We start from the raw sequence: 21,867 nt of genomic DNA on the forward strand, positions 1-21,867 counted from the left end.
TTCTCCAAAACACATTTCTGGCCGGAGACATTCTTTGTAATGATAAGATATTCATCATTTGTTTCATTTAATGTCTCAACGTGATACCCATTACGGCGGATATCTTTGAAACTCAACAAGTTTCTTAGGGATCTAGAAGAGAATAGTGCATCTTCTATAACAAGTTTCGTCCCCTTAGGTAGAAATATAGTAGCTCTTCCGGAGCCTTCAATTAATTTCGAATTGCCAGAAATTGTATTAATATTTCCCCTTTTTCTACGCAATTGAGAAAAGTATTTCTCATCTTTGAATATAGCATGCGTTGTTCCACTATCAATCACACAAATATCTTCATGATTTGTCATTGATCCAAATAATATTTGAGGATTTTCCATATATTCTTCAAAACGAAAGAATAGGCAAAGTAAACATCGAAGTAGATATTTTGATTAGACAAAGTATTTCACACACTTTATTATATATATATGGAAACATAACCACATTAGATAATACAAATGACATGTATGAAATATCTAAGTTAATACAGATCCATCACCGATCAGATGATTTATTTTCCCTTCAGGGAGTTCAAAGAAATCTGCCACATCTAGATGCATGGGCTCAACATTATCTTCAGAAATAAAATTTGCTTCGGCATCCTTTTCTGCCCTTTTGAGGGAGGCTTGATATAGCTCAACAAGGTGCTTTGGCGTACGACAGGTACGTGACCAGTGCCCTCTTCCTCCACATCGGAAGCAATTATTTTCTGAATTTTTCTTTTGCACAACTTCATGCTTTTCATCCTTCCTTTTACACTGTTGGTGCTGAAGGGTATTATATGGTGCAAAACGAGAATCATGATTAAAATTCCTTCCTCGACCACGACCATGACCACGACTGGGGCCACGACCTCTTCCACGCCTAGAATGGCGAAAATTTGCCTCATTCACTTCAGGGAATGGGGCAGTACCAGTGGGTCGGCTTTCATGATTTTTCATCAGTAATTCATTATGTTGTTCAGCCACTAGAAGATGTGAGATTAGATCAGAATATTTTTTGAACTTCATCTCTCGGTATTGCTGCTGCAGGAGCATACTCGAGGCAGGAAAAGTGGAGAATGTTTTCTCCAACATATCAAGATCAGTAATATTTTCACCACATAATTTCAATTGAGAAATAATTTTAAACATAGTAGAATTGTATGCCTTAACAGATTTAAAATCTTGGAACCTTAAATGGAGCCAATCAAAACGTGCTTGTGGAAGTATGACCATCTTCAGGTGATCATATCTATCTTTCAGATCATTCCACAGCGTAAGAGGATCTTTAACCGTGACATATTCCATTTTTAAATTCTCATCAAGATGATGGCGGAGGAATATCATTGCCTTAGCACGGTTTTGATTTGATGCCTCGTTTTTATCTTTGATGGTGTCTTCCAGACCCATCGCATTAAGGTGAATCTCGGCATCAAGAATCCAAGACATATAGCTATTGCCGGATATATCTAAGGCTACAAATTCACGTCTAGAAAGATTTGCCATTAGTAATGGAAAACAAAGAAATCAATACCTTCGAGGCTTGTAAAGTATTTGCTCGAGATGACAGAGTCTCGTGCTGATAACGTGTTATAAAATAATAACTATAAAGTAAATATACGGAAGAAATATGTAGAGAGAATATGTAGAGAGATATCAGTTTATATTACTTCTGCTCTTTCAACATTGCATCTGTGCATCCTATTTATAGAGAAACAAGACATGAGATATTTTGAGATATTTTGGGATATTTTGGATATCCACTATTTGGGATATTTTTGACAATTTCAAATATGTCCTCCTCACCTTATATTTTATCTCAAATATGTCCTTACTCCTTCCTACTAACAGTTTTTAATCGTGGAAGAATTGATCCGATTGGGCTAATATGGTTGATGCCATGCAGGGATACATCTGGACCTTTTCACTTGTTTAAGAGTCGATGTGAACCTTTTAAAATTATTCAGGAGCATACCTCAAATTATTATAAACCAGTTTGATAATTTAGGGATAAATTGAATCTTTTGTTTGTCTACAGAGTTCTACCGTGGCAATTGACAAATGTTAGAGCCAACTGGACTACCTGCTACCCCCCTTAGAGAGGGCATATGGAAACAGAAAATAATGATAGGGCTTTCATGGACTGATCATCGATAAAACGGAACAAATGTAAGACAAGTGTAATATTTAAGGATGACTTGAGAACTTTCTCCTGGAAAGATTAAGGGTGAAACACAATAAAATAAGAATAACAAATGAAATAAGAAGACGCTTTCTGACTAACATTCTGAACAAATACATCTGTGATCTGACTTGTTCACTTAAATGACCATTTGACTACATTAATGGTGTCCTTGGTTAACACCAGTAAATAGATATTCTGAATCTCGACTGGCTTTTTTTTGCTACAGTAGAAAAATCGAATACTTGTCTCTATATGACATGCAGTTAATTGCATTCCCTTTTAAGGGCATTTCAATGATTTTACCCCCCAAAAAGTGCTTCAACACTTCTGACGAAACACACCAACCGATAGTTAATTAGTTTCAACACTTTTATCCAAACATATAACTACTATTTGTTTATAAAATTAGTTTCAGCACCTAAAGGTGTGGAATACTTCAAATTAGTTAACACAATGTTTGGCTCTTATACTGTCAAAATAAACCATCCAAATCGAGGTAAAATAAAAGCAAAATGCGAATAAAATTCTCAAGTCCATGACAAAAACGGAAGTCAGAAATATAGCTAGAGATGAACTGCTAAACAATCGAAGGAAGAGAGGTCATCTTCCATCGATTTCTTCTCCTTTATCAATAGCATCGGGAAGCGAAGGTTTTGAAGACAACCTTTAGGCTCTGTTGGCATAATCATTGGGCTCCCCATTGTCATCCCTGTAATCTTCACCTGCACCAACAGGGCTATTAAGATCACCACTTTCAGCTTGGTTGCTGGTACTGTCAGTGCCAAGTTGATCACTGCTGCCAAAGCTGCTAGTGAAACTGTTGCTTGCAGCATCAGTGTTTCCACTGCTGGCAAAGCCGCCACCACTTGAAAAGTTGTTACCAACACCTGTCCCAAAGCCGAAACTGTTTTCTCCACTTCCGTAATTACCAGCAACATTAGCATCACCACCACCTGCGCTGCCACCATAACCAGCAGCAGGAGCTCCATAATTACCTCCCCCTCCATAACCAGAGGCTCCATAATTACCCCCACCACCATAACCACCACCGCCACCACCATAACCACCGCCATAACCACCACCAAACCCTCCACCACCACCACCACCATATCCTCTAGTCCTGTCATTAGCTACATTTACCCTAATCGTCCGACCATCAAGCTCCTGAAAGATGCATAAAAACTAGTTGTCATGATCTAACCAGCAAACAGAAATGCATGGATGCATACAGGCACGTGCAAACATAACCCTCTTCAGTCCCCACAAACAAACCTATCATGCATATTTAAACACACAAGTTTCTGGATAAAACGATGCCAGATACCATAAAAGAACATTCCTTTGAAGTTGTTCCCATCATGCGAAACCAAACACAAAGGAAACACATGGCTTTTTATTCCTGCACCAGCAGAGAAAAGAGAAGCCAACATACCTGTTGGTCCAAAGCCTGGATAGCAGCGCTGGCATCCTCATCACTATTGAAAGTAACAAAGCCAAATCCCCTAGACCTTCCAGACTCGCGATCATAAATGACTCTTGCTGCAACAAATTGAAACTTCTTAAGTAATTCCACCTAGAAATTAGTGTCCCAACACACATGACTTCGTATACAGATATGTTCACATGACCAAATATGAATGAGCAAGTATTTGTAACTCATGAATACACGGAATTATAATACAGCTTCAAATAGTAAAAAAAAAATAAAAAAATGGAGAAGTAATTCTTCCATAGGTCGAAGCGACTTCATTTACTAATTCCAATCAGCAATACGTTACTTTTTTGATAAGTCCAACCAGCAATACACCAAATGCCACTCCATCACTAAGGCCCTCCTCTGGAGTTTGGAAACAAAATGATCTGGAAATTCATGTTGAGGGAACATCTACTAAAAAAAGTACTCCATACTGTCAAAAAATTTCCTCGAAATTACTCAAACTCTGCCCAGACACTCTTTATTATGTGCAATAACCATCTGCATAATAATGAAAACAATGCACAAGCATGCAAATGCACGTGATCATGAGAAAGCACGGCTGCAACAGTCCAGATTTAACTGCAAGGACTCTAAATAAAATTTGTAAACATTATACAAGCATGACGGCTGACTTCTATAGTCAAAAATTACATATAGCTTTAAATTAGACAAACCTTCAACGACTTCTCCATACTTGCTGAAAGCTTCTTGAAGAGTGTTGTCATTCGTGTTCCATGAGATTCCTACATTGTCAAACTAGAGGAATTCAGCAGACATGAGAAGAAATGTTACAAATACTGTGCTTAGCATGAGAGAAACTACATGCACCTCCCACAAAAAGTTTTGAAGAAGACATGCATCTAATAAGTTGAAAAATTGAAGGCTTGGATGCAGATATTTCATGATTGATGTGCTGCTTGCTAACAGCCTGCCTAAGAATGTTCCCAGCTTTGCTAAAGAATGCCATTCCTGAAAAGGGGCAGAACAACACGTATCAGTGAATTGATGAAAAGGGTAAAAGTGTGAATGACATGATTAGATTTTGATCAGGGAACATAGTGTTTATCAAATTACACTTCAAGATTAATCTTTCAGTTGATGCTTGATACAATATATAAATGTGACACAACAACTAAGCTACATAAGAACTTGTCTCAATATTATTCTAAATAGTCGACTACCTCTAGCTTATGTGGGGGTGGGAAACAAGACAATCGACCATTCCAAGTAACCTTTAGTTTCCTTCAGGACTGGTCCAGTTCATTCACAAGGAAAGACGAACGAGGAGGGTGGAGAAACAACTTTCCACAGCCTTTTTCTAGTACCAAAAGATATCATTTAAATTTTACAGTTTCATAAACCATTTCTTCTATGATTCATTCCCTAATGATTGTTAAAAAAATTAGTTATAGAGTTATCCAATACACCAGCATGTTCATTTATCAATGACCCATTAGGACGTTAGGGTTAAATTTAGTACACATACGTAATGCTTAAAGTTGAGAATTTCTAAAAAATTCAAGTTCCAGCTATTTGACCCTAGTTGTCAAAGAGTACAAAACACCAGGACAAAAGTAAAAAATGAATGAGCAAATTTTGTCATATTTGTAATTTAGGGTTTAGGGTTTAGGGTTTATATTCCACTGAACAACTTTGAAACCTCCCTGCATTAAAGCCAATAAGAATGAATCCTAACTTATAAAATATGTGTAACAAAAAAAAAATCACATAATATATATACAAATAGCTTTTGCACCTTTCCTTAAGCATTGAGAATAGATACAAGTATACAACCATTGCAAACTAATTAATAGTTCCTGTTTTTAACACTAAAAATAACTGGAAAAAATGGATTAGGGTTTCTTACAGACAAATAAGAGAACAAACCTAGTAGGAGTTTTAAAGAGGAGAAACGCTGTGTTTTTGAAGTTTATAGTGTGGCCAGCCGTAATTTTGAAAGTAGGGCGGAAATGATCATTAAATAGGGTAAGTCTATCTTTGGGCTCTGCATGACCCGATAGATGGAGTTTGGGCCTGCTCGTTTGAAATCTGCATGGACTATTATCATATCAGGCCCAAATTGTTTTTTTTCCTATATCTGGAAACCCTTTTAGAACTCTTTTTTTTTTTTTTTTTGGCGCGGATTGTCCTTCAAAGGCACTGGTCTTTAATTTTTGTCCCTCAAATTGCGGGTTTTTAGCTTTTGCCTTTCGTCTAAAATATTCCGAGGTTCTAGGTTCGAACTCTGGCTCAGTAAAAAAAAAAGCTTGGCAGATTTCGTGACAAAATTAAGCCTATTCGGGCTTTTCTAGAATCCCAGCAAAGTAAAAAAAAATAAAATGTAAGGCATAGTTTCTAGTTACTTTATTCCTTGTCCGGCATAACTTAGAACTATAAAAGTTATGCCTTATAAGGCCCAATTTGAAACTGCAGCATAACTAAATTAGGCCTTAGGCATAACTTAGAACTACAAAAGTTAGGCCTTATAAGGCCTAAGTTTCGCGAACCTAGCCTTGCGATTATTTTTTTATTTTTTTTTACTAAGCCGGAGTTCGAATCCAGAACCTCGAGGTATATTCGAACACTTTTTTAGGCAAATGGCAAAAATTAAAGACCAGCAAGAAGATATTTCCCAATAGCGGTCCTCTTTTTGTCAAAATTATAGACCTGATATTTATTCCTCTTCTTCAAGTTCTACTGCACCATTAGGTCAAGTAAACCAATCTCACAGAAAAGGAGCTGATATCGCTCACCTGACTGGATGTCAATCTGACGGATGGATAGGCATAGCATAAAAGAAAGGGTCAATTACAAGAGGAAGGCGGAGAAAGTTTCATAATTCAATTGTTGATAGATAGAAGGGACAATGCCTCTTTAGAAAAAACCACCTTAGTATGTTAAGACACCAAGGCTCCCCAGCGCCGACAGAGGAAGCAACTCGTCTGCTGTGGCAAGGCGACTTTTTTCTTTCACAATAAAACTTGGACGATTATCCCTACCTTCGGTAGCTTACGAGTTTTGAGGGACAAAAATTAAAGACCCCCACGTTTGAAGGACAATCTGCGCAAAAAAATGACTCAAAATAAACCTAATTTATATAACCCATTTTAAACAATTTCCACACCTTGTTTACTGTTTTGAACCCATTTACTCTTCCCCTTACACGTTACCCCTTCTCACTTTTGGCTTTGCTCGCCTGTGTTATCTGTATAATAAAGAAGTACTAGTCCTCCTTATTTCCTTCTTTCTTTCTTTCTTTCTATTTTGTAAGATTAGAAACCTGCAAATTTTGATCCCTTTAGTCACATAATGGGATGTGTTCTTTCCCCATATCTAACTTTGCAAATGTAAATGTCAAAAGATCTTAATGTTTCATACCGTGATAATCTATGTCAACTTTTTGGTTATTGTTCATTAGAAGGGTCAAATGTGCACTATTGATCAGGGCAGGTTGCAAAAAGAAATACTCCATTAAACATAAGATACTTTTATTATATAAAATAATTATCAAATCTACCATACTTATATATTTCCCGATAGAGGTGGAATTTCAACTTGGTAGTGCAATTAGTTATTGCTTGAATTTCATTTAAAATGGTTTAAGGCTTGAGGGTGCTTAATTTGAGTTTGGGAGATAAAAATTTGGCCGTTGGAGGTTTAGAGTGTTGAAGATGACAGTTATGTCGCTGTTGAATAATACAGGGCCTTATTCTTCAAAATTCAAACGCAAATATGGATCTTATTTTCAATTTGAGCTTGAGAAATAGCAAAATGATGTGTTTTGGATAATAATAGGGGTGTAATAGAACCCTCAATAATTAAAGATGGTAATTGGCGAAAGCGATCAATTTTGGGGGAATTTATGTTTTCCCTAATTATTATATCTATAATTATTTTTATTATATCACACGTTACCCTTACTTATTAGTGAACGAATGGTTATGTAGTAACCATTTTCTTGAATAATTTAGAGCGTTTGCATAATCTAAACCACCTAAGAGCCCGTTTGGATTGGCTTATAAGTTGCTTACAAGTTGTTTTCAACTTTTTTGAGTGTTTGATTGGTCAGCTTAAAGTCATTTTGTGCTTAAAATAAGCTCAAAAAAATAATTTGGCCCATTTGACTTAGCTTATCTAAAGCAGCTTATAAGCTGAAAACAGCTTATAAGCCAAAAAAAATAAGTTAGACTACCCAACTTATTTTTTTTAACTTTATAAGCTGTTTGCAGCTTATAGGCATAAGTCCTTCGCTCTAAATCCTTAGCAGCAACAAAAGTATCTTCTCCTTATTATAAATTATTGAAAACTACGTGTATCTTGTATTTTGTTTTGGGTTTTGTCAACATTTGGATTATATCTTGTCTTAGTTAAATCCTAATGAAATGACAAGGATGACATTTTAGTAAGTTTACGTAATTGTTTTGGCAATGTTTGTCACATCTGTTAATCCCTATACACATCGAGTTTGAAAGTGAAATCTACTACTATAAGGCTGAGTGGCTGACAAAGATGATTTATAAGAGTAAGGGGTCTTTTTCACGACTTTTCTTTGTGGATTTCTTGATACTATACTCAAAATAACTCTTAATTTGATAAAACAACGCATAAATTAATAAATTTGAATAATCCAAGCACATTTGATATAAACACCGACTAAGGAGGAGTCCGGAGCTAAAGGGCATAAAAATACACGGTATAAACCAAAAGGGTAGCCTTTTTAGTTACAGACCAAAACGGGTATAATATGTATCAGTCCACGTTATATCCCAAATTTTTTTTTTCCAATTGTCAGACTGATCACGGAAAAAAAATTAAAAAAATTAAAAGGTATAACGTGGACTGATCCATGTTATACCATTAATATATATTTTTCTCCCCAACGTTTTACAAAATAGGAGTCCGGAACCAAAATGCCCCCAAAAAATCATTTTGAACCAAAATACTCCAACAAAAAAAATGTTACAAAAATACCTTTAGTATTTTACGGAGACGGAGCCGTTAAGTGCTTTAGCGCAGTATTTTACTGCGCTAAAGTTTTTTTTTTTGCATAGCGCAGTAAAATACTGGGCTATAGCGACCACTAAAAAAAAGGTGCCCAAAGTAAGTTTTATTCGAAAAAACTTAGTGTTTTTTTCCATACTTTGACCAATGATTAGTCGTGTGTCAAGACTCCGAAACGTCAATATTTTATATAGAACCTGATATTTTTTTCTGCGTACAATAATGTAGGCTCAATACATCAAGGATACGTAGACGTTCGGATCATCATTTTAGGGGTTGAAAAGGTGCCCGAAGTAAGTTTTGTTTGAAAAACTAGTTGTAAAGTGGTCAAACTTTAGATGGTCATAACTTTGTGCTCGGACGTCCGAGTTACGCGATTGTTTTTTTGATTTTGGGTATTTTTCCGAGATCTATGCGGACAAACCGCTAGCCGAGCCGATTTTTAAAAAAACACCTTTTATCCCATTCAATTTCAATTTTCCCCCAAATTGGCGTGAAATTTTCAGTTTTATTTACTTATAATATGATGATACGTAATAGATTTCAACGTAAAAATCCCGGGGTAATGTAGTTGTGAATGTCAATTTCACTTCTGTGGTTTCAATTTTTGAAAATAAAGCTGACTAATTTTCTCGACATATAAAGTTGACTAAAATAACCTTATAGTCAAACACTAAGTTTTTTCAAACGAAAACTTACTTCGGGTTCAGGAGCGCGGACTACAACTAGAAGGAGGAATGAAATGGATATAGCTCATGCTCGCATGGCTAGAAAGTGTAGTACGTGCAAGCAAACACGTCATAACAAGAATCGCTGCCTCGACAGAAATCAGTAGTTGTTGTTGCTCGTTGGTTTTTATGTTTTTTCTTACGTTGTATGATCGTTGTTTCCTTATGTAATCTTCCAGGAATATATAACATGTCTTGTGCCGTTTAATAGTTAGTATGTAATTTAACATTTACTACTCAGTTAATGTGTGACGTTTATTTAACTTATATTTTATTTTTTATTTCTGTTCGCATACATAACACATATTTAATTATTGCATGTGTTAAAATATTTATTTGAGTTAATCACTGAAATTAACTATATGCTTTAAAAATTAAAAAAATCAATAATTTTTTTTTATTAAAAACACAGCCGAATATGATTTAAATAGAGGCAACGTCTTACAAACTATTTGTAAAACGCTGGGGAAAAAATTAATGAAAAGTATAACGTGGACTGATCCACGTTATACCTTTTAATTTTTTTTGAAAATTTTTCCGTGATCAGTTTGACAATTGGAAAAAAAAATTGGGGTATAACGTGGACTGGTACACGTTATACCCGTTTTGGTCTGTAACTAAAAAGGCTATCCCTTCTGATTTATACCGTGTATTTTTATACCCTTTAGGCTCTGGACCCGACTAAGGAGCATCTCATTTCTTTCCTTCAAAGAACAAATGCAAGGTCCTTGTTATGAATTAGTGATCAACCCATCATGTTTAGGATTTAATCCCCAAATCAAATTTTGGTTGAATGCTTTTCTCCTTCCTCATTTATTTTCGAAAAACTTAGTAGCCTAACTAATTTATATTTGCCTTGTTAAGATCAATATTGAGTCTAACCACATAAAACACTTTCTAATGTGAAGGTGAAATTATTCGTTTTTAGAATTCTGAATAAAAAAAAAGCTTAAATAAGAAAGTATTATAACATCATCTACTATGTCACACTCCTCGGTGATACTTGAGTGTTTTATTATTTTTCTCAAATTCTATAATTAAATGCCTAAAAATAGAATCAGTTGTCTCTCTTAACTAATTACCAAAAGAAATATTCCACTACAACAAAAAAATAAATAATAATAATAATAAAAAGGGTTAAAAGGCACAGGAGAATCAATAAATATGAATAATTTTGTGGAAGCAAAGAGAACTTTTTTTTTTTTTTTTTTTTGTACAAAAGAGCGAAAACGACATAATCCTATGTGGCAGACACTGTTTTAGCCAACGTAAGCCATTCCGTGTATGAAACGCGTAACCGCGTAATCTCTAATGGAAGAGAGAGAAAAATGGTCTTTCTTTTATTCTTTTCCTTTTTTATATTCTTAAAAAGTTTGAAATTGATGACTCATTTTTAAGGGGAAAAATTAATAGAGCTAGCACACGTGGCATCAAATGAGTGGTGTTTTGAGATCATTTGAGGATCTAATGGTGGAACCACATGACACTCGTTTTGTACACCTGTTTTGTTTCTTTATGTTTGACTTGCTTTGAGTTACTATTTTACCCCTTTGATATTGGTATTCAGTTTTTGAAGAGATTAGAACAGTTTGCATGTGTGGACTTAAATGACTATTGAATCCTCAATACTTTTTATTTTTATTTTACTTTTATAAAAGAGGTAGTGATCATTATTCTATTTAGATAAGACCAGAGGCATATTTGATATGATATTAGCATAAAAGAGATAGAGATAACCAGACTAAGAGCCCGTTTGGATTGACTTATAAGTTGCTTATAAGCTGTTTTCAGCTTTTTGAGTGTTTGGCTGGCCAGCTTAAAGTCATTTTGTGCTTAAAATAAGCTCAAAAAAATAATTGGGCCCATTTGACTTAATTTATCTAAAGCAGCTTATAAGCTGAAAACAACTTATAAGCTCAAAAAAATAAGTTAGACTACCCAACTTATTTTTTTTAGCTTATAAGCTGCAAACAACTTATAGGCATAAACCCATCCAAACAGGCTCTAAGAAGTTGAAATAACATTTGCTTTCATACCGAAAGATCCTCTATCTCCGGCACTTATCAAATGAAATGTATCAAATTGGTTGAAGGTATACTTTTGGCACATATCTGTTACCCATTAGCTTGTAAATTTATATTTTAGTAGAAGAATAATGTCCTCTCTATGTAAGTAAAATGGAGCAAAGAATTTCCTTTCTTAGGTTGATATAACACCATTTTTCTATAAAAAAAATCACTAAACAAAAGATGGAACCACATCTTATTATCTTCCATAATCATAATATATACTAGTACTTTCTCCATTTTATTTTATGTGTTCTAGTTTAACAAAATACAAAGTTTAAGAAAGCAAGAGAGATTTTTGAATATTATGATGGTCTTAAACTAGAGATGTATATAAATGTATCAAAATATTTTTTTGGATCTTGTGGTCCTAAAAATGTCACGTGGGATATTGAAATTAAAGAGCTACTAAATATAGAAAACAACGTTTCCTTTGAAATAGACTACAAAGAAAAGTAAGACACATAAAATTGAACACAAGGAGTAAGTTCTATGTAGAATAGTATAATGGTTAACATCTGACTTACAATTGGTTGTCATATTTGAATCCCATTAGTTTTTCTATCATTGGAATGAAGTGATAGGCACATCTCAAGGTCGATGCAGGACATGAAGAAATTTTCTTAAACGATATTCTCTCATTTATCTTTAATGTGTGCTCACTTGCACCTTTTGACAAACGTAGTCGTATTTAATCTTGTCTTTATATAACCGGATATCCTTCTTAGCATGTACATTTTTTCAACGCACTCATTTTGTGAATATGTTAAATTTTTGCTGCCCAATATTTACTCTCGCATAATATTGTTTATATTATAATTGCTCTATAGATATTAAAGTAAGAAAGGCAGTTTCCAAAATGTTAGAACACATTACCAAAAGACAAGTTGATTCACTTGGTGAACTATATTATCAATTTATGATGGAGGAATTTCATTTAATTTTTGCTCTTTATAAGTTTAACATTTCTATACTAATAAAAATTCCTCCATTATTTAAACAAAACTTGAGGGGTAAAGCGGGGAAAACGGACATATCGAAATAGACATACCAATCACTATCCGTATCGAATGCAAGGAGAGAGACAAGTCTTTACTAATTTGGTTATTTATTCTTCACTTTTTTCCAAATTCTTTCTTTCCATTTTTTTTTTAATTACTTATATTATATTTACCATGATAACTCTAGTTTTTGGTATAAAAGCACCAACTATCTCATAGTTACGAAATCGAAGAGAACTGAAAAAACTACGTATCAAATAACCGATACTTGTGTCTGAAATTCTACAACAATCTTCTGTGTAGAAAAATGGCGGATCAGTTGACTGATGACCAGATCTCTGAGTTTAAGGAGGCTTTCAGTTTGTTCGACAAGGATGGAGATGGTCAGATTTTCTTTTAAATGTGTACTCTGTCTCAATTTACATGTTTTGAGAGTCAAACTTCTTTATTTTTTACGGTGAATACAGACATACAACGTTTTTTACGGTCAAACTTCTTTATTTAGCAACTACCAGTCATAATAATTAACAATTTAAAATAATTCAAAGGGTGTACTGAATATTTTCTTATTTGACTCTTGAAATCCGAACTGTATGACATAGATGTTTTGTGTTTGAAGCTCATAGCCGTGTGTGGAATCTGTTTGTTTCAGATCTGACGTTTGATTTGTTTTAATTGGTTGACTTTTTAGGTGTTAGTCCTTGTGGTGTTGGGGATTTTAAGGTGACAGATTTTTGTATGAGAATATTTGCTTGGTAAATTCGGAAGAATAGTTTTCCTAGCTTATGGAAAAGTTGAAAAAAAAAAAAAAAAACTAGAGAACATGGAAACCATGTAGTTTCAGAGGCGGAATCAGGATTTTAAGACGCCGGGGGCACTACTATCTTGACATAAACGCTAACAAAATTTTTAGTGACGACTGAGGGATAATACTGTGTCGGATGGTCACTAATAGTATAGCCGTGGCGAAAATACAAATATTTAGGTCAAATATGTGTAATAAATAAAATTTAACATAGTGAAGAAAATGAAAGAGGTAGCTCAGTGGCTAAGGCTATGCAACATGTGGTGACAGTGCAGGTTCGAGTCTAGGTGAGCTCATTTAACGCTTATTGTTTTCCTAAAAATAGGCTCAAAAAAATAATTAAAAGTGACTTTCGGGTTCGATCCGGGGTGACATGTAAGGAAAGCAGCAGTTGCAATCAACGTGCCCCAAAGACACTTTCGTTTGTTAGAGTGCACAATTAAATATATACTAATTTCTCAAGGTATATACACATATATATACATAATTTTTTCTGAAGGGTTGGAGTGCACTTGCATAAGTGCACTCCCACCTATCCATGTAGGTCCGCCTCTGTGTAGTTTGATGTTACTTTGGTGAATAATGAATTGTTCTATTTAGTTTATTAATAACAGCTATTCTGGAACCATGAGGTCTGATGCTCTGCTGGTGGCAGTAGTACCTTATGGAAATAGTTGAGGTGCGCGCAAATTTATTCGGAGAAAAAAAGAAAAAAGTTAAGATCTATTTTGGAGAAGCTGAGTAAATGGAATTGGATTATACATATAAGCTGAAATGATAATCTTATTTTGATGATAGATTTGGCCTTTATAAGTGGATTCAGCTCGTTTTAAATGCTAACCAAAATCTTTTTCTAAATCTATAGTATTTTGTTTGAACTGATTGGTTGATGAACAATTAGATGAATGAGTTTGTGTGTTTGGTTGGAAGGGAAGTATTGAGTTGACATATTGAACATATTTTCCTTTCATGAGGGAGGGTTCGTTTTTCTTTTATTGATGGAAAATGTTTTCCTTGGAGATATTTTTTAGTATTCTAACGCCAGAAAATAATTTCATCCTGAAAATTAGTTTCCAAAAATATGTTTTCCTTCATATCAAACACACTAGAATGATGTATATGTTAGTTATTGTTAGCTTTTGAACGTGTTATGGCATTTAATCCCGCTTGTCTTGTATCATCCGCAACATTGACTCTTTTCAATTGTGACCTGTCAAATCTTGATTGAGGAAGATGATATGGGGGTTGACAAGGGTGTTAAACGACAGCAGACATTATCTCTTTGTTTTGTGCCAAATAAGACTGATTTTTAGTTCTTACAAATATGGCTTATAAGGTGCTTAATATTGGCCTGTTTAGTTTGTTATTTTCTGGGCATAAGTTGGAAAGTAGTGCATTTACTGTTTTCTACCGTTTGTGTGGATTGGAGAGTAGCTCACTGACCAAATCCAATGTTATGGTCAGAAAGTGTGGTTGGTTAGGTCTTTTCCTACAGTTAGCTAAATTGCTAAGTTCTGTGTAGGTTGCATCACAACTAAGGAGCTTGGAACTGTGATGAGATCGCTGGGACAGAACCCCACCGAAGCTGAACTCCAGGACATGATAAACGAGGTGGATGCAGATGGTAATGGAACCATTGACTTCCCAGAGTTTCTAAACCTCATGGCCAGGAAGATGAAGGATACCGATTCCGAGGAGGAGCTGAAAGAGGCATTCAGAGTCTTCGACAAGGATCAAAATGGCTTCATCTCCGCTGCTGAGCTTCGCCATGTGATGACTAACCTTGGGGAGAAGCTTACCGATGAAGAAGTTGATGAGATGATTAGGGAAGCAGATGTCGATGGTGATGGTCAAATTAACTATGAGGAGTTTGTTAAGGTCATGATGGCCAAGTGATTGCACCATCTCTTGTTAAAGTTTAGACTTGTTAAAAATGTGAAAAAATCCAAAAATATTTCATTGGATAGGATCTGCCTAGTATAATGTTTTTCGTCTTACCATCTGGATGTATTGGACCTTGAATGAATGTAATTTATTATTGTAATGGTGGTGGAGTATCTCTCCTTTGTTTTTTTCTTCCTTTTCTCGATATTCTTTGACTGTTGTGTACTTTCTGTGATCCTCTTAATTGATGGATGCAGTTTCATTAACCCTCTTGTGCTCTTCTTTCCATGAATTACATGACTAACTTTTTTTGGGTTCTTAGTAACTGGCTAAATTTCTTGGTTGCTTTGAATTTTGATGTTAAAAGTTGCAGCTTTTGGTAGCTATATTGTGCATATAGACTTCGCTCAATAGGTTGGGGGTGTGTGGTTTCCTTTTTCAATTTTGTCCTTAAAGAGGCCACACATGATGGATAAATGAATCTTTGCCACACATGATGGGTAAATGAATCTTTCTTTGGCTTAATTGTAGTTTAAAGAGCGTGAAAATCATCCTGCATTGACGAGTCCTATGCCTTACTCTCCTCCATCATCCTGCATTGACCAGTCCTATGCCTTACTCTGCTCCTTTACTCGTCTTGGGTCGGCAAATGTGAGGTTGCGTAGCTGCGAGCAAGCTCACACAGGTGGAGTTCACATACAGCCAAGCCTAACTTGCTTGGGACAGAGACATAATTATTATTTGTCATATTTCAGTAAAAAGGCAACCCGATTCATGAAGCATCCCACGTTCACGCAGGATTGGTAGAAGGGCCGCGTCCCAAGGGGCTGTAATGCATGCAATCTATCCTAACACAATCATCAAGGGCTAATTTCGCTGTTAGACTTTACCGTTGCTTCAAGATTCCCCATCTTGGTAAACCTTTAACTCACCCTAATACCATCTCCATTATGAATGAGAACTGGAACAGAAGTCATAGGTACTCAATCTTGCCGCAATGACATTTTATACTTTGTGTTAAAGAAGTACTTCACATACACCCAAGCCTAACTTGCTTGGGACAGAGACATAATTATTATTTGTCATACTTCAGTAAAAAGGTAACCCGATTCATGAAGCATCCCACGTTCACGCAGGATCGGTAGAAGGGCCGCGTCCCTTCAAGGGCTAATTTCACTGTTAGACTTTACCGTTGCTTCAAGATTCCCCTTCTTGGTAAACCTTTAACTCACACCCTAATACCATCTCCATTATGAAAGAGAACTGGAACGGAGGTCATAGGTACTCAATCTTGCCGCAATGACATTTTATACTTTGTGTTAAAGAAGTACTCCATATGTTTTCACTTTTCAGGTAGTTTCCTTTTTCTTTGATCATCAAACATCAGATACATGAATGAACCTGTGGGAGTTTGACAATTCTCAAGGGAAGAAGAGCCAAGTGACTGCCAACAATTAAGACTAGTAAACTACCAAAAATAATTCTACCAATGAAATAACAAATCACAGTACACATTTGGCTTCACACCAGAGGGAACCTCGGTATAATCTTTTTACATGTTGATGTTCTCTTTTAGTTATAACAAAATTATCAATCCAATTTCATATTCCAAATAGCCCATTTTAACAAGGACGCAACTTCGACCACGAGGCTACCACATTGAATATTATTATAAGTTACAGTTTCTTGATGGAGTTGCAACTACGTTCATTGCACACTACAGACTGATAATGAACCATAAAACTAGAAAGAAACAACTGAAATAATCCAATTTCATTTATCAGGGCATAATACAAATTCAATTCTGCAGGACTGTTTTTCCCATCTATCAAACAAAAGCAACAGAGTAAATGATTTAGTCACATAATCAATTAAAAACAAGTTATAATCTCTTCAAGCTTTTCTTCCTCGCATCAATCTTCTTTTTGTCTGCAGGGAGTTTCGCCACCAATCCAGCTTCCTTCTTCATGGTCAGTGATGGTGGTGCTGCTGACCCACTAACCGCTGTGTCTGCAGTTAGTGGCTGGTCCAGACTGTTTCCTCCTTTTACAATGTTAGCTGTAGGGGCTAACGGAGAAGGCGGTTGGAGAGGTGTAACTCCAGATGTCACAGTCTTCTGATCAAGGGTACACAATGAAGTGTGTGTCTGGCCAACATTTAGGGCTGTGGTTGATTCGGAAATAGCTCCTGTTTTTAACTTAGTCTTTGGTTTAGCATGAATACTGGTATAAAGCCTGCATGGTTAAACACGGAGGAGCATTAGACAGTCAAGAAGTGCATTCAAACAGCTAAACGTTACTTTAAACTACAAAGGAAGCTTTCTTCTTCTTTTTAGTTTTTATTCATCTACAAAAGGAGGGCGGACACAGAGCAGGGCAATAGCTAAAAACAATATATTCCCCATGACGTCAGCCAGAGTGGTCTAAGTCTGTATTCGTCTTAGAGCCTGTTTGGTCAAGCTTCTAAAATCAGCTTATTTGAAAAATGTTTTTTTCAAAAGTGCTTTTCAAAAAAAGTACTTTTTGGTAAGAAACAGTTTGTGTTTGGATAATCAGCTTGAAAAACACTTTTGAGCAACAATTAATGTTTGGCCAAGATTTTAAAAAAGTGTAAGCTAAGTGTGTTTTCTCAAAAGTCTTCTTCAAAAAAGTACTGTTTTGGGGAGAAGCTACTCTTTTCAGCTTCTCAAAAGCAACTTCTGCTTCTACTCAAAAACACATTTTCATCTCCTAAAAGCTTTGGCCAAACACCTTGAATTTGAAAAAAAAACACTTTTTTTCAAAGAAAAAACACTTTGGCCTTGGAGAAGCTTGCTCAAACAGGCTAGCCATTGGATTTATGAGCAGGAATTTTAGGTTTGTGCCTCCAAGACTTTTTATGGCACTTCATCCTCATTGTCACATTTTATATATACAAAGAGAGTGAGAATGAGTTGGTTCACTTGGATCTCCTATTTTCATCTCCAGTTTCAACCATTTCAAAATTAACTGTAGGCATTTCTATGAAATTCATAGAAGTTAGCAACTTAAAAGTGTGACAAATCCATGTTCTCACCATAAATAAAATGGCACTTAGATGCAGGTTAATCAAGCATGACAGTAACCAAATAAAAATGTACAACATCATAGAAGTGAAGGTGACATGAGTAAGTGAAGTTAGAACACGCTAACTCACCTTGCATGTCTAGCATACTCGTCATAATTATCAAGCAGCATCTTGCCAGCTTGCTCATTTAAAGCAGATTCTGGGAATGGCTCGATTAGTAAGCATCTTACCACCTGTTACCAAAAGTGTGACCACAAAAGTAACAAATCAGAGAAAGGAAAAGGTCACTTCACACCTATATTTCCAAAGTCCTCCACAGGCAGACTCGATTTTCACTTAGAAAAAGCAGAAACTTACCATGAGAACATGTCGTAGGCCCAAACTAGGACTCCAATCTTTTTTCAAAGCATTGACACAAATCTCACCATTCGAAGCAATGTTGGGATGAAAAATCTTGGTCAGAAAATAACCTAGAAAAAAAATATACATATATAAATAATGTACTCAGCCATATAACAATCAAAAAATTATGTACTCAGCCAACAAGTTGACCTATTTAAATGAAAAGAAAGTGAAAAAAAAGTTCCTAAAACAAAAGAATAATAAGGGAGAAAATGTAGATTAGGCTCCTTTTTTTCCCCACAAAAGGTACAAAATACGACTTAGGCTCTTGAATTGTGATTAATACAGAGCCAACTGATTGAAACAAAAACTAACACAAAGTTGAACTATATAAGTATAAGGCTACAAAGCATGTCACACTGGTAAAACTTGAAACGTTGCAATGTGAAGACAAACCTTTGGGTGGGGAATGGGGGAAATCGTGTGTCAAAATCAACTTCATGCGGAAAACCCCGTTCTCATAAGGAGTCCCAGCTGCATGGTAGATAGAGCAATTAGAATAAGTGTGTGTCTCAAGAACTGAAATATAGACAACAAACGTAACATACCTGGGCCCTCAATATCAGCAAATATGGTTGAAAAATCATCATCGTTTACACCTACTTTGATGCCTTCAGGAGGAGTCTCGTCAAGATTTTTCAATTCCTTGGCCAATTGTTTTATCACATTTGGTGGGAGATTTTCATTAGTTGCCTATGCCAAAAACCAAAATTTAGGACAGTATTGACTACAAATGGCAAAAGGTGCTACATAGGTTAGAGGACGTAACATACTAAATTACTTCAGCACACGGAATGGAAAAGGAGAAAAATAAAAATGACATTAAGAAACCGAGTAATAGCAACACATTGAATTTGAGGAAAATACCATATCCAAATATAAGTAGACCTAAGAGCAGTTGGCAACTTCGCTGATGAGTTATCAGTGCAGCACGCAGTTTTAGCTGGTAGTTCAGATGTTGAAGATAATCAAGCTTATGAAAGAATCCTGCAAAAGGGCCAGAAAAAGATCGTCAGAATACAATTCTTCAAGATTTGTCCAAACAATCACAAGAAACAAGCAAGTAAAGAGCTGTTCTATCTTCAATAAAATTGTGTTAATCAATCCACCAGACGCAGAAAACATATCAGAGAAACCACAAAATTGTCAACAGAAGTACAAGTCCACATAATCCTCCTCTTTATATGTCCATACAGTTAGACAAATGTCTAATAAAGTCTTGGACACTCAAGATGAAACAATATACTTGCAATCACACATACAGCTCTTGTTTTCCAACTTACACCATCTACCCGGTAGCATTGACTCTAGGGCCCCTTTTAGTTAAGAAGCTCAATCAAATTCTTGACTTTAATATCGTTCCACTACATAGAGTCAGAAAATTCCCTTACAGAATCAGGACATCAACATCATCAGATATCTTAGTTTGACTAGTTTCAGCATAAAGTCGAACATAAAGACGTTGTCCAGATCTATGATTAGAAAATCCAACAATTTAAAGAGAAATGTTAGATGCTGAAGTATCCTCATCCTCACTTCATAAAAGAGTGATCAAAAAGACTAAAACTACTTGATCCTGAAAGCCAACCAGAAAATGATAGTACTGAAGCTACAGTGCTACAAAGAAAGATTAGTAAAAGAATCTGAGCATCCAAAGACGAAAGGTGGAATGGAGTGCATTCCGGCAAAAAATATTCACTCCGTGACCCAAATGTTGCTCGAACTGTCGCTAAATCAATTAGTTACAAGATTTCAAGTAAGCCATTGATATCGAGAATGGACGAATTCACAGTCGATCACATATTCCCCAATCTGGTAAATTCCAAAGTGGATAGGCATTGCGAAAAACCGAGCTACTTTTTTGTTTGATAAGGTAAAAGTAACAAAAACAAGCTACTTAGAATGTTTGGCCCTTGACAATTGACATCCCTTAACGGCAGCAAAATGTCATTTCTTATAACTGCCCTCAAAGAAGGTGCTTTAGTTTAAATAACTTTCACAAACATTTCTAGTACACGTTTCACTAGATAATTACAAGCATTAAGATTAAAGAATAATTATTTCCAATAAGCAAACAACAGAATAACAGATGCTAAAAGATCTAACAACACGTCCAGAGAAAGATATGTTTGGCATCCTAGCCAAAAGTTGAACACCGTCGAACCAGTAATCAAGATGAACAACTTTCAGTATAACCATAACAAAATTAATCAGTGCCAAAATCATTTATGAACAAGGTTGTCTGCCTAACCATGTTGACACAAGATTGAAATCAAAATAGCATACTAGATACAGCAAATAATCAACCAACCTTTCTCGAAATTCAATTTCAAATATGGTACTCCACAAGACAAACTAAAACCCTAGAAAGATGAAGAGGGGAAAATAGTTGTTACATATTTCAAACACTAGACTCAAAAGGATCTTGCACTTTGGTGATTTCAACAAAGGGGAAAATGACAAATTGCTTATCACAACCAAAGTCAAAGACTTGATAAGACACTTTCGTAACCCACTTTAAATCAAATCAAACACCCAATCTTGCTATTTACACATACACCAATGCACCAAAATAAGTGAAAACCTAATCAGTCAAGTAAAGAGATCCTACACCTTAACATTTAAACCCCAAACACAAGTCCAACCATGAAAGAAAAGAACTTTACACACACAAAAAAAGTCCCCTTTAACAATTAACATCAGATTAAGCATCGATCTGACTCAAAACTTCAAGAAATGGCAACCCCAATTTTAAAAATCAAATCTTTATTAGTCCCTAGTCAAGAAATGGCAACCCCAATTCTAAAAATCAAATCTTTATTAGTCCCAAGTCAAGAAATGGCAACCCCAATTCTTAAAAATCAAATCTTTATTAGTCCCAAGTTAAGAAATGGCAACCCCAATTCTAAAAATCAAATCTTTATTAGTCCCAAGTCAAGAATCAGGTACCAAAAATCAAGATTGAAGAAAAACAGTCATCAAGACAGTGCTATAAACAGAATTCAAGAAAGATAAAGAAACCCCAGATGGGAAAAATTCACCTTTGTGCAGATTGAGAGAGACGAAAGGAAAACAAGTGGGTAAAATGGGCGTGGGGATTGATTAGAAGAGTAAGGGGTCTATTGGCTTTCCTTTTCCCTAACTTGGAACAACACCCACAAATATCCAGAAAACGATGCCTACTCTCTAATAAATTGGGTTTTGATTGATGTGTATAGGTATGTGTGTATACATGTACGTTACACCAACAGAGTCC

At 35.5% G+C, this 21,867-nt stretch overlaps 3 protein-coding genes across 4 annotated transcripts; 1 reads left to right on the top strand and 2 right to left on the bottom strand.

Moving 5' to 3' along the window:
- Window positions 1–2,643: 2,643 nt before the first annotated feature.
- LOC132607307 (glycine-rich RNA-binding protein 2, mitochondrial-like) lies at window positions 2,644–5,652 on the bottom strand. Of its 2 annotated transcripts, none has more exons than XM_060321227.1 (5): window positions 5,567–5,652; window positions 4,508–4,648; window positions 4,354–4,422; window positions 3,635–3,741; window positions 2,644–3,366 (listed from the first exon to the last, which is right to left on the bottom strand). In XM_060321227.1, the coding sequence occupies exons 2-5, from the start codon at window positions 4,644–4,646 to the stop codon at window positions 2,869–2,871; spliced, it is 813 nt and encodes a 270-aa protein (XP_060177210.1). In that variant the 5' UTR covers window positions 4,647–4,648; window positions 5,567–5,652; the 3' UTR covers window positions 2,644–2,868. The 2 variants fall into 2 exon arrangements, with proteins under 2 accessions (XP_060177210.1, XP_060177211.1); XM_060321228.1 differs by having other exon boundaries at window positions 5,547–5,632.
- A 7,005-nt stretch (window positions 5,653–12,657) lies between these two features.
- Window positions 12,658–15,324, top strand: LOC132607309 (calmodulin-7). Its single transcript, XM_060321230.1, has 2 exons — window positions 12,658–12,858; window positions 14,803–15,324. The coding sequence occupies exons 1-2, from the start codon at window positions 12,783–12,785 to the stop codon at window positions 15,174–15,176; spliced, it is 450 nt and encodes a 149-aa protein (XP_060177213.1). The 5' UTR covers window positions 12,658–12,782; the 3' UTR covers window positions 15,177–15,324.
- A 1,598-nt stretch (window positions 15,325–16,922) lies between these two features.
- On the bottom strand, window positions 16,923–21,867 carry LOC132607308 (ubiquitin-conjugating enzyme E2 22). The gene is made up of 7 exons (XM_060321229.1): window positions 21,653–21,867; window positions 19,479–19,598; window positions 19,160–19,304; window positions 19,008–19,085; window positions 18,567–18,679; window positions 18,339–18,442; window positions 16,923–17,398 (listed from the first exon to the last, which is right to left on the bottom strand). The coding sequence occupies exons 2-7, from the start codon at window positions 19,479–19,481 to the stop codon at window positions 17,047–17,049; spliced, it is 795 nt and encodes a 264-aa protein (XP_060177212.1). The 5' UTR covers window positions 19,482–19,598; window positions 21,653–21,867; the 3' UTR covers window positions 16,923–17,046.

Source organism: Lycium barbarum, chromosome 8 (genome assembly GCF_019175385.1).
Source record: "Lycium barbarum isolate Lr01 chromosome 8, ASM1917538v2, whole genome shotgun sequence".
Classification (NCBI taxonomy): Eukaryota; Viridiplantae; Streptophyta; class Magnoliopsida; order Solanales; family Solanaceae; genus Lycium; species Lycium barbarum.